General features: G+C 28.0%; 1 protein-coding gene across 1 annotated transcript; it reads left to right on the forward strand.

The window, feature by feature from the left end:
• The first annotated feature begins 7,881 nt into the window (after positions 1–7,881).
• Positions 7,882–9,397, forward strand: LOC103308699 (protein DENND6B-like). Its single transcript, XM_016802553.2, has 3 exons — positions 7,882–8,064; positions 8,421–8,619; positions 8,682–9,397. Exons 2-3 carry the CDS (start codon positions 8,450–8,452, stop codon positions 8,800–8,802), a joined length of 291 nt encoding a protein of 96 aa, XP_016658042.1. The 5' UTR covers positions 7,882–8,064; positions 8,421–8,449; the 3' UTR covers positions 8,803–9,397.
• The last annotated feature ends 5,362 nt before the right edge of the window (positions 9,398–14,759 follow it).

The raw sequence follows: 14,759 nt of genomic DNA on the forward strand, positions 1-14,759 counted from the left end.
AATTTGAATTCAAATGATATAATATCATTGTATAAGAAAAACGATTCTGAGCGGAGACGGTATGTTAGTCTAGGTATAAGACATAATATTATATTAGGTACCTATAATAAATTCCAAATTAATCATATCATAATATTTATTAGGTACTTATAACGCGTTATACATCAACAAAAAACCGTGGTACTATCATAGATATATAATAGTATATACTTTAGAAGTTTCAAGTACCCACGAATAATATTATACAATCACAACAAAATAACTAAAATAGTTATCCTAGGTTTTTAATATGTAATTTCGTCCAAATTTGTACTTAAAATGACTATAAAAATAAACTGCGTAAATGTATTTTTTAGATTTTTTGGTAACCGTTGGTAACAGAATTAATTACTTACGTGGAATTTTGTTTTAAATTTTCAATTCTTAGATACAAAAATTGAACATTTTATAAATTTTTAACTACAAAATAATTTTTCAAATTAAAATTTGATAAATTTTGTCAACATTTTAACTTCAAATGTTTATAAAAAAAAATTGTGCCTATGTATTTTTAATATTTCTCAACTGCTATTGTAACAATGTATCAGGAGCCTTGTATTAATTTTTACACTTTTTGGCCCAATAGATAAAACTTTATTGATATTTTATAGAAAAAATAACTAAAAAAATTGAAAACTTACAATGTCCGTAAACAGCTCAAAAAGAGTCAAATTATTTTAAAAATTTTATCGTATATATAAAATGCTAATATAAACATTCAGTGAAATTTTCAAGTTTCTACAGTCACTCGTTTTTTAATTACAACAAAATGAGAAAATCGTTACGTAAGAAATCGAGTGAATATCAAATGTTGTAAAAATATGAATTTCAAACGCCCATAAAAATTTAATTTGAGTTTCTTATAGACATTTTTTTTTTGGTAAAGGTAGATTATCCTATAAGGAATCTTGTATTACATTTTAAAATCTTAGATTTAAAAAGAAAAATTTTTATGAATTTATAACTCGAAATAATTTGCAAATTTTCGTGATTTTACCATATTTTGAACTTTAAATGCTTAAAAAAAAAAACTGTGACTAACGATTTTTAATATTTTTCATCTGCCTTTGAAACAATATACTAGGAGCCTTCTATTAAATTTTCAAGCTTTTTTATCCAACAAATAAAATTTTATTGATATTTTTAGAAAAAAAACTAAAAAAAAATGGAAAATAAAAATGTCCGTAAAGAGCTCAAAATACATCAAAATATTTTGAAAATGTTATGGTGTATAGAAGATGCTAAGATAAACAATCAGTCAAAATTTCATGTATCTACGGTAATTTTTTTTAAAGTTACACCAAAAACCAAATTCAATTTTGTGAAAAATCGATTTTGCGTAAAAATTCCCGTTTTTCCTTAATTTTTCTTTTGTTTTTCACGGCGCTTTTGAAAACTATTGGAAATTTCAAATGTTGACCTCCCGAATGCCCCAACTAGATTCACTTTCCCAACAAACAAGATACTGTTAAAGAAAATCGAATCAGTTTTACTGCCCCAAATCGTGATGACAGACACAAAAATAAAAAAAAAAATAAAAAAAAAAACACACATCATTGTACAATCAATACATTCATCGTTTCACTCAGAATCTAAAAAATTGAAGAAATAATGTTAGTTAACACATGAAACTTGAGCAGCATATTTGTATTTATATTATACACATATTTCTGAAGGCTAATTGTACATTTAATACAAACAAATAATTTTAATTCACTTTTTTTAAAATATACCTACTATGTCACTTTACCCGGAATGTCGGGTAAAACGACATACAACATTTGTATAAGCAACCATTGTATACTGGGCAATAGAAATAAATTATAAAATTTTTGCAATTTAATAGTTTGATCAATTTTTTATTATAAATAGCAACACTTTAGAAATATATTTTAATATAATTAATATAATAATATAAACATGAAAATAATATAATAATAAACACTGCTATGTCATTTTGCCTGATATCATACAAGTTTTTTTCTTTTAAAAGTTCTTCTTTTAAAAGTTTTTATGGCCAAGGTATTACAATAAGCTTATTTGTAAAATAATTTTAGTATTGCTTGCCTTTTTATGTTCAACTTCGAATAAAAAAAATTGAAGGAACATAAAGTTTTATATTTTAAAATTAATTTTTAAAAATGACTAAAAAAAAGTTGATAAGACAAAAAACACATTTTTGTTATCAAATTCTCTTGTGCCTATGTATTTTTAATATTTTTCAACTACTATTGTAACAATATATCAGGAGCCTTGTATTAAATTTTTATACTTTAAGATAAAACTTTATTGATATTTAGGTATAGAAAAAAAAAACTAAAAAAATTAAAAACTGACAATGTCCGTTAAACAGCTCAAAAAAAGTCAGATCATTTTCAAAATTTTATCGTGTATAGAAAATGCTAATATAAACATTTAGTGAAATTTTGAAACATCTACAGTCATTCGTTTTTTTAATTACAACAAAATAAGAAAATCGTTGCATGAGAAATCGATTGAATATATTTTTATCTTGTAAAAATCTTGTAACTTCGAACGCTCAAAAAAAATGTTTTGATTTGCTAGTAGATATTTATTTATTTTTTTGAAAAAGGTAGACAAACTTATGAGGAATCTTGTATTACATTTTTATATATTAGATTCCAAAGAAAATTTGTCATGAATTTCTAACTCAAAATAATTTGCAAATTTTCGTCATTTTTGCGTATATTGTCAATATTAGACTTTAGATGCTTATAAAAAAATTGTGACTATGGATTTTTAATTTTTTTCATCTGCCTTTGAAACAATATGCTAGGAACCTTCTACTAAATTTTTAAGATTTTTTAACAAATAAATAAAATTTTATTGATATTTATAGAAAAAAAACTAAAAAAAATGGAAACTGAAAATGTCCGTAAAGAACTCAAAATAAGTCAAAATATTTGGAAAATGTTATGGTGTATAGAAAATGCTAATATAAACATTCAGTCAAAATGTCATGTACCTACGGTAATTTGTTTAAGAGTTGCACCAAAAACTAAAATCAATTTTCTCGAAAACAGTTTTTGCGTAAAAATTCTCGTTTTTCCTTTATTTTTCTTTTGTTTTTCATGGCGCTTTTGAAAACTATGGGGAAAAGTACCATCTAGATTCACTTTCCTATCAGAAGAGATACTGTAGAAGAAAATCGAAGCACTTTTCTGTCCTAAAAGGTGATGACAGATACAAAAAAAAAAATAAAAAACACACATCATTGTAAAATCAATACATTCATCGTTTCACTCGGAATCTAAAATACGACTTAATGCCTTAAAAAAATGTATAATTTCAAAAATTAAAAAATATAGCAATACCTATATCGTTTAGTTTATAGTTTATTAATAAACAAATGATTAACCGCGTCAGGTTTCGCGTTAATAGTAAACAAAATGATTTTTAATACTATTTTACTAATTTTAGTTAAATTTGTTTTTACCCCGAAGTTGTTCATTATAAGTACCTATTAGAATTAGAAGCTTTATTATCAACATAGCACTCACCATGATAAACATATTCCACATTGCCGGGACATAACACTTTAAAAAAATTGATGCGTGCCCCGAAAAAGCTCTCGGAAGTTAGGTTTCCTAGATTCCAATTGTTCAATTATTCGGTTTACACTATAATAATTAATAATTATTATTATAATTAATAATTATTATTGTTGTTTTATTACTGTCATTGTATGTCTATAACATTTTAAAAATATTATGAAATAAATAAATTGATTTTGTTCTTCAATTAATTTTTGACAAGTTTTAATATTATGTTAATCAATAATTTCATTACCTATAATTTTTTATAATAATAATAATTTTTTGTAAAATTCATCAATAGTATCTTTAAAAGTGTATTATTTCGTAAAATTTTCGAAATTTTGTAAAAATTTGAACTTAAGACGCATATTCAAAAAATCATACCTATATGGATTATATGCATATTGGTCTCTTATTTCTCAACTGCTATTAAAACAATTTATGAGAAACCTTATATTACATTTTCAAACTTTTAGACCATCCAAAAAAATGTAATTTATATTTACAGATAAAAAAATTAAAACATTCTCAAAGGTCAATAAATAACTCAAAATTATTTTAAAAATATTATCATGTACGATGTACCTACCTAATAAATGTTATCATGTACTTATAAATAAATTATAAAGTGTTAAAATACATATTTGGTAAAAATTTCAAGTACCTTACCTATTTGTTTTTTAATTACAATAAAACGAGCAATAAAATAAGAAATAGTTCGATGAGAAATCGTTAATTTATATGTGTGAATATCCAATGTCGAATTAATTTGAATTCCAAACAATCACTAAAAATTATTTTGACTTTCCGGTCAACTTTTTATTTGTTAATGATATAAAAGCTTAGGAATTTTGTGTTAAATTTTCAAATGTTTGTTATGAAAAGGATTTTTTTTTTTAATGTCTCCCTACAAAGTAATTTACACATTTCAAGATTCTGACGAAATAATCAAAGTTCTAATAATTCAAACACTCATAAGAAAATTATTGTAGATTTACGATCAACTTTTTTTTTATTTCCACCAACAAGAACTTATGAGGAATGTTGTATTAAATTTTCAGGTTTTTTGATTAAACGAAAAAGTTCTTTCGACATTCATCAAAAAATTAAAAAATTTAAAATTTCATATATAATTCAAAAGAGAGTGAAAATATTTTGATAATGTTATCTTGTATGTACAACGTTTGGTAAAAATTTTAATGAGGTAGATACCTATCTAAATTCTACAAACAAAAACTAGGTGCCTAATCAAAAAATAAAATAGAATTTGTCAAAAACTGGTTTTGCGTCTGTAAATAATTTTTATATAAATTACAGTGCTTCTTAATTTTTTTTATTTTTCCAATGCTTTTGAAGAGACACATAGAATAAATGATATTTTATAATTTTACCTATTAAATCAGTGTAATCAGAGAACGTTTGGGTAAACATAATACATATACAATATCAGACAATGTATCTTATAACACTTTTATCAATATAATAGGTATACATCACTTCTGATCTCTTTATTCATTCAATCACTCAGACTCAGTATGATTCATTTTTTCAAAACCATAAATGTGAATATTACTGAAGTTTTTGAAACCCATCACGGTAAAAAGTGCATTATAATTTCCAATTGGTAATTTAAAATTTAGTGAATTTAGAATAAACAAAGACGAACGCAACATTTTTTGTTACACCAACTAGACGAAACTATAACATAATATGAATACATTTAAATAAAAAATTAATGAATTTAAAATCGACAATAATACTATCCACGTTAGGTTGGAAAAAAGAAATTTTTTATTAAATAAGATTACAGTGAATAAAATCAAATACAATTTTTGAATTAAGTAGATTTAGTATTTTTGTAATGACCCAATGATTTAATATAACATTATGTAATACAAAAAATATTTTTGAATTAGTTACAAAAAAAAAAAAATTAGGAAACAATTATGAGTCAACCTTCTGTTGGTGTTGGTAACGTTAATAGACTCTAAAAAATAAAATAGAAAAAATGTGTACCTAAACGTGTTATTTGTCTTTCCAATCGTTCTCCCAATTTCAATGTAAAAATATCGTTTTGAATGTGTTTCGGCGTTTAATTTTACAAAAACCTGTAGATATACAATGTTAATAATTAACATAATTAATATAATTAATTGGTTTTACAACAGTGTTTATGTTATAATTTTTATTATTTTTTTTTTGAGTCTATCGGGTAATAGAACAGTTGCCGATTTTTTTTTACTTTGGCCCACCCATCCCAAAATCATAGCTACGCCACTGGTCATATGTTAAAAATATTTATAAAAGCTATAATTTGTAATTGTTACTAATTAGGTAAGATATTGTTTTTATATTTGTAAACTTTTTTCCTCATACAATTTTTGGTCTTAATATTGGTAATTATATTATAAAACACACATTTTTACTTTTTATTTCTATTCCAAAGTTTTATTAAGATATCTACCTTGTGAGAGTTTGGAGTTTTTTAACTTGGTCCAAAAACCACCCACGCCCTGAGAGGAGCACTCAGATCGTGACCTACAAGCTGCACCGCATGTATGCCCTAAGGCCAGGGCAGTGGAACTTGTAGGTTTTGATACACACAGGAGTTATCAGGAAACTCCAGATTTATTTAATATAAAAGGGGAAAAGGGTAACGCTATATGGTTAATTGAAATAATAAAAGTTAATTTAAGGTAATCACATGATCTATATTTTACAGAGACAGGTATTTTAAGTATGATAAATAGTTTTAATACTTTAACAATTTCATATAAGGCAATTTTGTTGAAATGTCATAATGTTCAAGACAAATAATATAAATAATGGAGGCACGCAAGAAATAATGTAATTTTGGCATTCATGTGAATAATATAATTGTGACACATGGCATTATGGCAGTTATATGGAGTGAAGGGATAAGAAAGATTAAATAACAGGAAAATTGGAAGCTTGTCGCAAGGTATATTTTTTTAATATATTATAATAAATTGAATAATATGACGGTATAACTTAATTTCCTAGCCCTCGGGAGACTACTCACCACATTGCTCGTGGTACATTTTCGCTGGGTTACCGGGAAGAATACCTCATGGTATCTTTTATAAATATAGATTATTCTTTAGTGTTTTAACGTACAACGCCGAAGCGTGAAACTTGCGATAGCTCGGTTAGCAAGGAGGAAAAAAATGGACCCGCGTCTTGTGACGCCTTATAGTCGTGCTTTACAAGTGGGATACAGGAATGGAATTACTAACAGTACGTGGAATTTATTATTAATACCTATTATAGGTCAATTTTTTTTTAATACTATAGATAAGTATACCTATAATAGATATGTCTTATACCTAGACTGACAAACCGTCTCCACTCAGAATCGTTTTTCTTATACAGTGATATATTATATCATTGAATTCAAATTTAATACTATCCATTATACAGTGATCCACTTGTAACCTACAGTACAGCAGAGTGACATCCACTTACCCACCTTTTTTAATATTACATCTAAGCTTTTATATTATGTAATACCATTGAGTATAGATACTATCTATACTCAATGGTAATACATATCATTAAAATATAATAGGTATCTGCAGCTGTTAATATTATTATTTTTGTTCTAATATTATATCACATTTTTGATTACATAAATCCCTATTCCCTATTAACCATTGTACATAAATACCATAAACCATAAATTTAATTTTGAATTTGTATGTTTTGATGAGCATAATAGTATGAAATATATTATTGTTATCATATATAAAATAAATATTGTAATATATTTATATATACCTACCTACCTATAAATTAGCATAGTTATTTCGTAAAATCATATTAGGTATCTATCGATCATTACATAATAATATGTTATAATATAGGTATTTGCCATTAACTCATAAACTTTCATAATTAAAACAATTAGGAAATCAAATTAAAACTTTTATGAGCGTTTGAAGTTCAAATTTTTACGACATTGGATATTTACTCGATCTCTCATGTAGCGATTTTCTTATTTTGTTGTAATTCAAAAACCTATAGCTAGATACCTACTTGAAATTTATATCGAATGGTTATTTTATAAATTCCTATTTTTGATACACTTTTCGAAATGTTTTGACGGTTTCCAAACTGTTACGAACATTTTCAATTTTCAAGTGTTTATTTGTTAAACCTAAAAATTAAAAAATTATAATATCAATAAACGATAAGTGATAAGTGATAACAGACGTCTAATCAACGCGTTCTGTTTACCTACCAAACTTTCGCGGAAATCGACTGTAATAATATTTTATTGCATTAGTCCACAAGCTAGGTAGCTTGTGATATCCGAAGTAGTCTCGTTCTATTTTTTCCAGCACTGAAGGACGTGTGCACGATGGACACACAAGAGAACTCGAGAAGCCGTCGAGAGCTAGCTGGTCGGTCTAGACCGGTGAACTCGACCACCGATGCTCTAATCTAGGTTAGTAATTCAAACGAAATATTATAATATTATTGTCCACCAAAGTAAAAACGAAACGGCTGTTGTGTATATTGTAATGGATCGCCGATCGTTTATTTCCCCCAATAATCATTAATCAGTGTGAATGTATTAGTAGGTACCTCAGTGCGGCGTGTATCATAAATTGATAAATTGGTATTGCTCAAATAATTTTAGGAGACCTACCCTTCATAATACTGTAATACCGACCTATAAAATGACTTATTTTTTCATCTATCATTTAAGGTGTTGCCCGAGCAGCACTTGGACCATATGTTACACGCCACTGAGGTACCTAGTCACTATATGTTTGTGATGAACACTTTTGTTTGCTGCAGCACCCGTTCCATATGATTGCTTTGCTGACATGGTTGAACATGGCGTCATCGATACGAACATTAAACATGACAAGCCTGCTGATGAAATGCTGTCGGATTGCATCCAGTGCATTTGCGTCGTTACGTTTCTCCTGGTGTTTGGCCAGGCAATGGAGTTATTATTGTGGCTTCCTACGCTCATTTGTCGGCTGGCTATCTTGTAATACCTATCCGTGTTTCTGTATTTTTACAAGTTATATCTGTATTTTTTTTCTTTCATAGTTGGTCTACAAAAATAATCGACATCAAATCATCCGAGGAAGATAAAACAAATCTCTGTTACCTGGAGTTTCCCGACTCCAATTCCGGATGCATGGGAGCACTCAATTTAATGTCAAGATAAAGTGTTCTTAACCTTCAGTCAACACCATACAAACAATGTTGAAAAATGTCCAGTTTTCTTACAAGCTGATCATCGTTGATTGTATGGGTTTTTTTTCGACAAATTATATCCTATAGTTAAGATGTAGATAATAGTTTTATCCATACAGTATATAATATCCTTAAAATATTTGACAACTAAAACCTTTATTGTAAATGATGTGTGATTTCTAAAAACTATTTATTACCTATAACAATGGTACAAATATTAAATTTGATAAATGCACATTTATCTCTTCACCTACCTTCCATGTTTAAATATTCAGCTAATCTATTATGAATAACTGTCTTCATTGCCAAGTATGTTGTACACTTGGCATCAATTAATTTAAAATCTCTTATTAAAATCTGATACTAAATAAACAACAATTTCTTAATTTAACCAATAGGATTTAATTATGAGATAATTACCAAAGTTTTTAATTTATCCTTGTTAGCATCAATAATTTTCAATTCATCCATAGTTGCTATAGGTATGTTCTAACTAGACTGGTTGAATGATCTTTGGTCTGTAGTGGTAACTGAATGGGTTAAATGTGTGTTTATATCTAGCAAAAGTTCTGAATTTTTCATTACATCCACTTAAATGATTTTTAATATTCTTTTTGTAATGTGAAGGGTTTCATTATTGAATCATTAACCCAAAAACTAGATAATATTGGCTAAAATAATTTTCCTCTTTTATTAATAGGATGACCATCAAAATTAAACCACAATTCCAATGTAGACAAATTGTTTACATGTTCAATTGTTATATTTTAAGTGTAAATTAACCCTGCTAAGATACCAAAATGAATATGTTCTCCACCACCAATTCTTATGATATCAATATCACCTGATTGAGGTGTAGATAACAAAGTTCTAGAATCAATGATAATAACTTCAAACAATCTAGATTATCCACATTCTTTAACAATTTTAATAATTTTTTAGCAGTAGTTTTTAGAATTTTAGATGCAACAATAAATTATGTTAATTTAGATTGAAAAAAACAGTTGGATCAGAAATATTTTCAATTTTTCCACTTTCATAATGTTGACTTTTATATACACCATGTTATCAACATTCTCTTGTTCTACTATAGTTAATTCATTTGAATAGTCATGAATAAAATTAGATAAATCATAATTAGAAGTCTGATTAGAAATATGTACACTTTTTACAGCCATTTCTGATAAATCGGATATTCCTTCTTGGATAAAATCAAAATTATTACTAATTTTGGGCACATCTTTTCTTCTTCTTACTTTGGATATTTTAGATAAAGTGCTACTAGGTTTATAAGTATGTTTTTGGCATTTTAACAATAAAAAAAAATGTATACATTGTTCATAAAAAAAGTTATCTATCAAGGATCTGAAAAAAAAATTATTGTATATTATATATTCCCATTTTAATAAAAAGCTGTATTTGTACGTGTGACTCCATTCCAATCAAAGCTCATACACCTGAAATATTTGGTGGTACCTCTAGCTTAATTATACTATTATATAATATGTATAATATAAAATAATTAGGTACATTAATTATTAAGTACGTAAAATACTTTAAGTATTATATTAGTGTTTATTAATAATTATACATTAATATACAGTGTGTTCACGGAAACAGGGAACATTTAATCAATCCATTGTGATTATTGCGGAAAACTGGACCTCCTACGTCACCTGACCCCCTCCCATCCAGTAGGGGTACCAATCTCGTTGCAGGCCTGCCCTGTGCTAAATTGTTACTTTCATACTACCTACCTATTATTCTTTACAGTAAAATCTTGATTATCCGTCTCCTGATTAACCATATTTACAGGTTAACCGTCAGTTTTTTTTTGTATTAACATTATGTGCATTACTCACGAGATGCAGTAACATCTTAGTATATTCTTATCGTCCTTTTGTAAAAGCTGGTATTTACAGCAATACCTGCTTACAAGCTTCCGTGCCATCAGTTGCGATTCGCAAGTTTGCGATTTTGAGACTGAGTATAGTATTTAATATTATGTAAAAATTCACTAATGTCATTTTTGTTAATTCTCAGACCTCGCTGCAGTCTTGCGTATACCACCTGACATTTGTGATCCAGCAGTTTGAGACAGCCGTGCTTAATAGGACACGTTTCAGGTATAAACAGCTCTAAATGTGTGTACTTTAACGAGTTAGTTTTGTGCAGTGACGTGTCCAGCTTTATTGAATGGGGGAGGGGGGAACGTACCAATGTGGTTCAAAAACCAGGATTAGAAAAATGTATGTTTGATTTCAATTTTTTTTTAAGCATATGGTCTATAATTACAAATTAGTGTAATTAAACAACTAGTTTTTAAAATTTATAAAACTATTTTATATCCCTAGTGTATTTTATATAGTAAATAATTTTAATTATTAGATTATAAGATTAATTATAATTTATTTTGTATTGTATTGTATTTTATAATTTCTAAACCTGTATCATCAAATTGGTAGTCACTTTTGCTGGTAATCTTTTTAAAATAATTATAAACATTGCGAATCTATGAAAACCTATTTTTTTTTCGGAGTTACCTTTAAAATCAATTTTAAATCTGCTTTCAGTAACTGTTAACAAGACACCTTTGGAGCAATATGAATCCCGTTTGTAAATTTTGCTTTGCGTCAATAGATATGGAAAGCTGTCATGTGAGTATCATATATTATAAAATAATTTTATTTCAAGTATCTACTTACAAAATAGCTGTGACAAAATAGTAATATATTAAACATAATCAAATTTAAAAGATTCCAATCAAAATATCTGGCCTTAAACTAGACGCAAATAGTATATGAGTATGATTATAGAGTTATTTTTTTTTAATAATAAGATCAAAATAATTATGGCAAAAAAATATTGACATTTCTGAAATATTATAATTTTTAATGAAAGGTGAAATACATTTTTATAATTATATGAATTGAGTACCTATATATATAATGAATTATATAAAAGAATAAAATACTATGCATTTTTAAAATATAGTCGGACTTGGTTAACACAAATTTGAAGGGTTTAAAGTTCAAGTTATCCAAGATAATACAATAGAAAATGCTAGGGACATAGAAAAAGTTTGAGGTATAAACAATCCCGAGTTAAAAGAGCTAGAGTAAAACTGTTCAACTGTTTGCAGATACCACCCATCAACAAGTTTGGCAGACAACCACCACCAAGTCTACCATCAAGTAGGGTTTTCACAAAATTAAATTATATTTGTATATTTATAATAGCTATAATTTATTTTTGTTTTTCATTATTTATTTTCAGACCAATTACAGAAATATCAAATAAATTAAAGAAAACCATATCCATAAAAAAACAACTGGAACAAGGTATCAATCACCACCTAAAATTGTATACTTAATTCATATTAAATACATAAATACATTTAAAATTTTTGTTCAGGTTTAAAAGCGCTAAAAAATGATAATGCCAAACTAAATGGAAAAATTGTTACACTCCAAAAATTAACAATTACCCTAAATGAACAGTTAGAAGAGAAAACAATTAAAATGCTAAGCTTACTGAGGAATTCAATACTGCGCTATTGGATAATGAGTAATGACGATTACCAGTGCTGTATTTGTCTTCAAGTATTCATAAGGGTAAAACTTTGATAATTATTCAGGAAATATAATATACATACTCGTATACATATAAAATATACCATTAAAAATATAATTAATCATAGAGAACTACATTTTTAATTATTTTATTTTACATTGATTGGTTGCTCACACATGTTTTGGGAATGGTGCATTGACAAATGGTTAGAGAAAAATAATCATTGTCCAATAAGTCGGGTTTTGATAGTCACTTATACACACTGATTAAATATGAACAACTTTATCCAAAAAAGGATGCAACTGATGCCAACTAAAATTAGATTGGCGTTCAGGAACTTGGAAAAAGCCCGAGCTAAGTAAAAACTATCAAATAATTAAGTACCTATACCGTAATTTAATATATCCAATTGTTACAAAATTAATTTATTATTATAGGTATACAAATTCAAGCTGAACGTAGGCGACTTGAGTTTATAACAATAAGATTAAATCAACATAGTCCAAGCTAATATAAAGTGGTAAATGTATCCCAACCCCACTAAATTACTGTATACAACATATTTTGAATTAAACTATTTCTATACTTGTTACAAAATTAGTAACTTGATTGTATCATGCCTTATGGTTAAATATCAATAATAGCATATAAGTGGTTGTGTGCCACATTAAAAAATAGCTTATATTTTTCCAAAAATAAAATTTTAATTGATTTTTTAAATGTGTACTATAGTCTACAATGTGTGATGCAATCAATTCACTAAATACTTTTAAGATATTATGTACCTACTATAGAATTTTCATTTAATATTAAAAATTCCAAAAAATTATTTGTACATAGTTTGTAACATTACAGAATTTTTAGGTCTTATTACAAATACACTGAGCATACCTGTCCCGATTATTATCACTATTACTACGAGTCATTATATCTTTGTTTTTTTTATTTTCATTAAGGTAGATATTGTGCGCTAATGCACTAATGACTGCAGTGTTATGCAACATCTGTCCCCTGACCCCCTCAACGTGCAATGTTCAGTGTCAACACACCGTAGCCTACGGCCGCTTGGCCTGTCAGCGCTTCTTGACAGAGCATCCTGTCCCCAAGTAATAAATTATTGTAAGAAAATCCATACGATACAACACTGACCCGCCTTCTTCCATACTCGGAACGCCATGCTCGACGCCGGCCGTCACCCAAGCTACAACAGCCGACGTCAACTCACTCGTTTTTTCACGGCTTGTCGCCAAGACGTCTTTTTGGACAACTGCCGGTCAACGTCGAAAACACTTACATCTTCCACACCAGAACCTCGTGGTCAACCAACTCAGCCAAAATCGTTATACTTAAACTGTATTTATGTATTCCAACCGGTCAAACCTCATGCCATAATGGGCTAGGACGACAACAATAGGCCCATGGTGGTCAAAGCCACCACTCCAATAACACTGCCCAGTTCCACATAGTCAGCCTTGGTCGTTTTTCGTAATATAAACTTCCCTGTATCCCACTTGTAAAGCACGACTATAAGGCGTCACAAGACGCGGGTCCATTTTTTTCCTCCTTGCTAACCGAGCTATCGCAAGCTTCACGCTTCGGCGTTGTACGTTAAAACACTAAAGAACAATCTATATTTATAAAAGATACCATGAGGTATTCTTCCCGGTAACCCAGCGAAAATGTACCACGAGCAATGTGGTGAGTAGTCTCCCGAGGGCTAGGAAATTAAGTTATACCGTCATATTATTCAATTTATTATAATATATTAAAAAAATATACCTTGCGACAAGCTTCCAATTTTTCTGTTATTTAATCTTTCTTATCCCTTCACTCCATATAACTGCCATAATGCCATGTGTCACAATTATATTATTCACATGAATGCCAAAATTACATTATTTCTTGTGTGCCTCCATTATTTATATTATTTGTCTTGAACATTATGAAATTTCAACAAAATTGCCTTATATGAAATTGTTAAAGTATTAAAACTATTTATCATACTTAAAATACCTGTCTCTGTAAAATATAGATCATGTGATTACCTTAAATTAACTTTTATTATTTCAATTAACCATATAGCGTTACCCTTTTCCCCTTTTATATTAAATAAATCTGGAGTTTCCTGATAACTCCTGTGTGTATCAAAACCTACAAGTTCCACTGCCCTGGCCTTAGGGCATACATGCGGTGCAGCTTGTAGGTCACGATCTGAGTGCTCCTCTCAGGGCGTGGGTGGTTTTTGGACCAAGTTAAAAAACTCCAAACTCTCACAAGGTAGATATCTTAATAAAACTTTGGAATAGAAATAAAAAGTAAAAATGTGTGTTTTATAATATAATTACCAATATTAAG

The sequence above is a fragment of the Acyrthosiphon pisum genome, chromosome X, assembly GCF_005508785.2.
Source record: "Acyrthosiphon pisum isolate AL4f chromosome X, pea_aphid_22Mar2018_4r6ur, whole genome shotgun sequence".
NCBI classification, from domain to species: Eukaryota; Metazoa; Arthropoda; class Insecta; order Hemiptera; family Aphididae; genus Acyrthosiphon; species Acyrthosiphon pisum.

Coding starts and splice junctions, on each gene's coding strand:
- LOC103308699 (XM_016802553.2), top strand. CDS start 8,450: ATGGTTGAACATGGCGTCATCGATACGAACATTAAACATGACAAGCCT. Junction 8,620..8,681: donor ATTTGTCGGCTGGCTATCTT/GTAATACCTATC, acceptor TTTCTTTCATAG/TTGGTCTACAAAAATAATCG.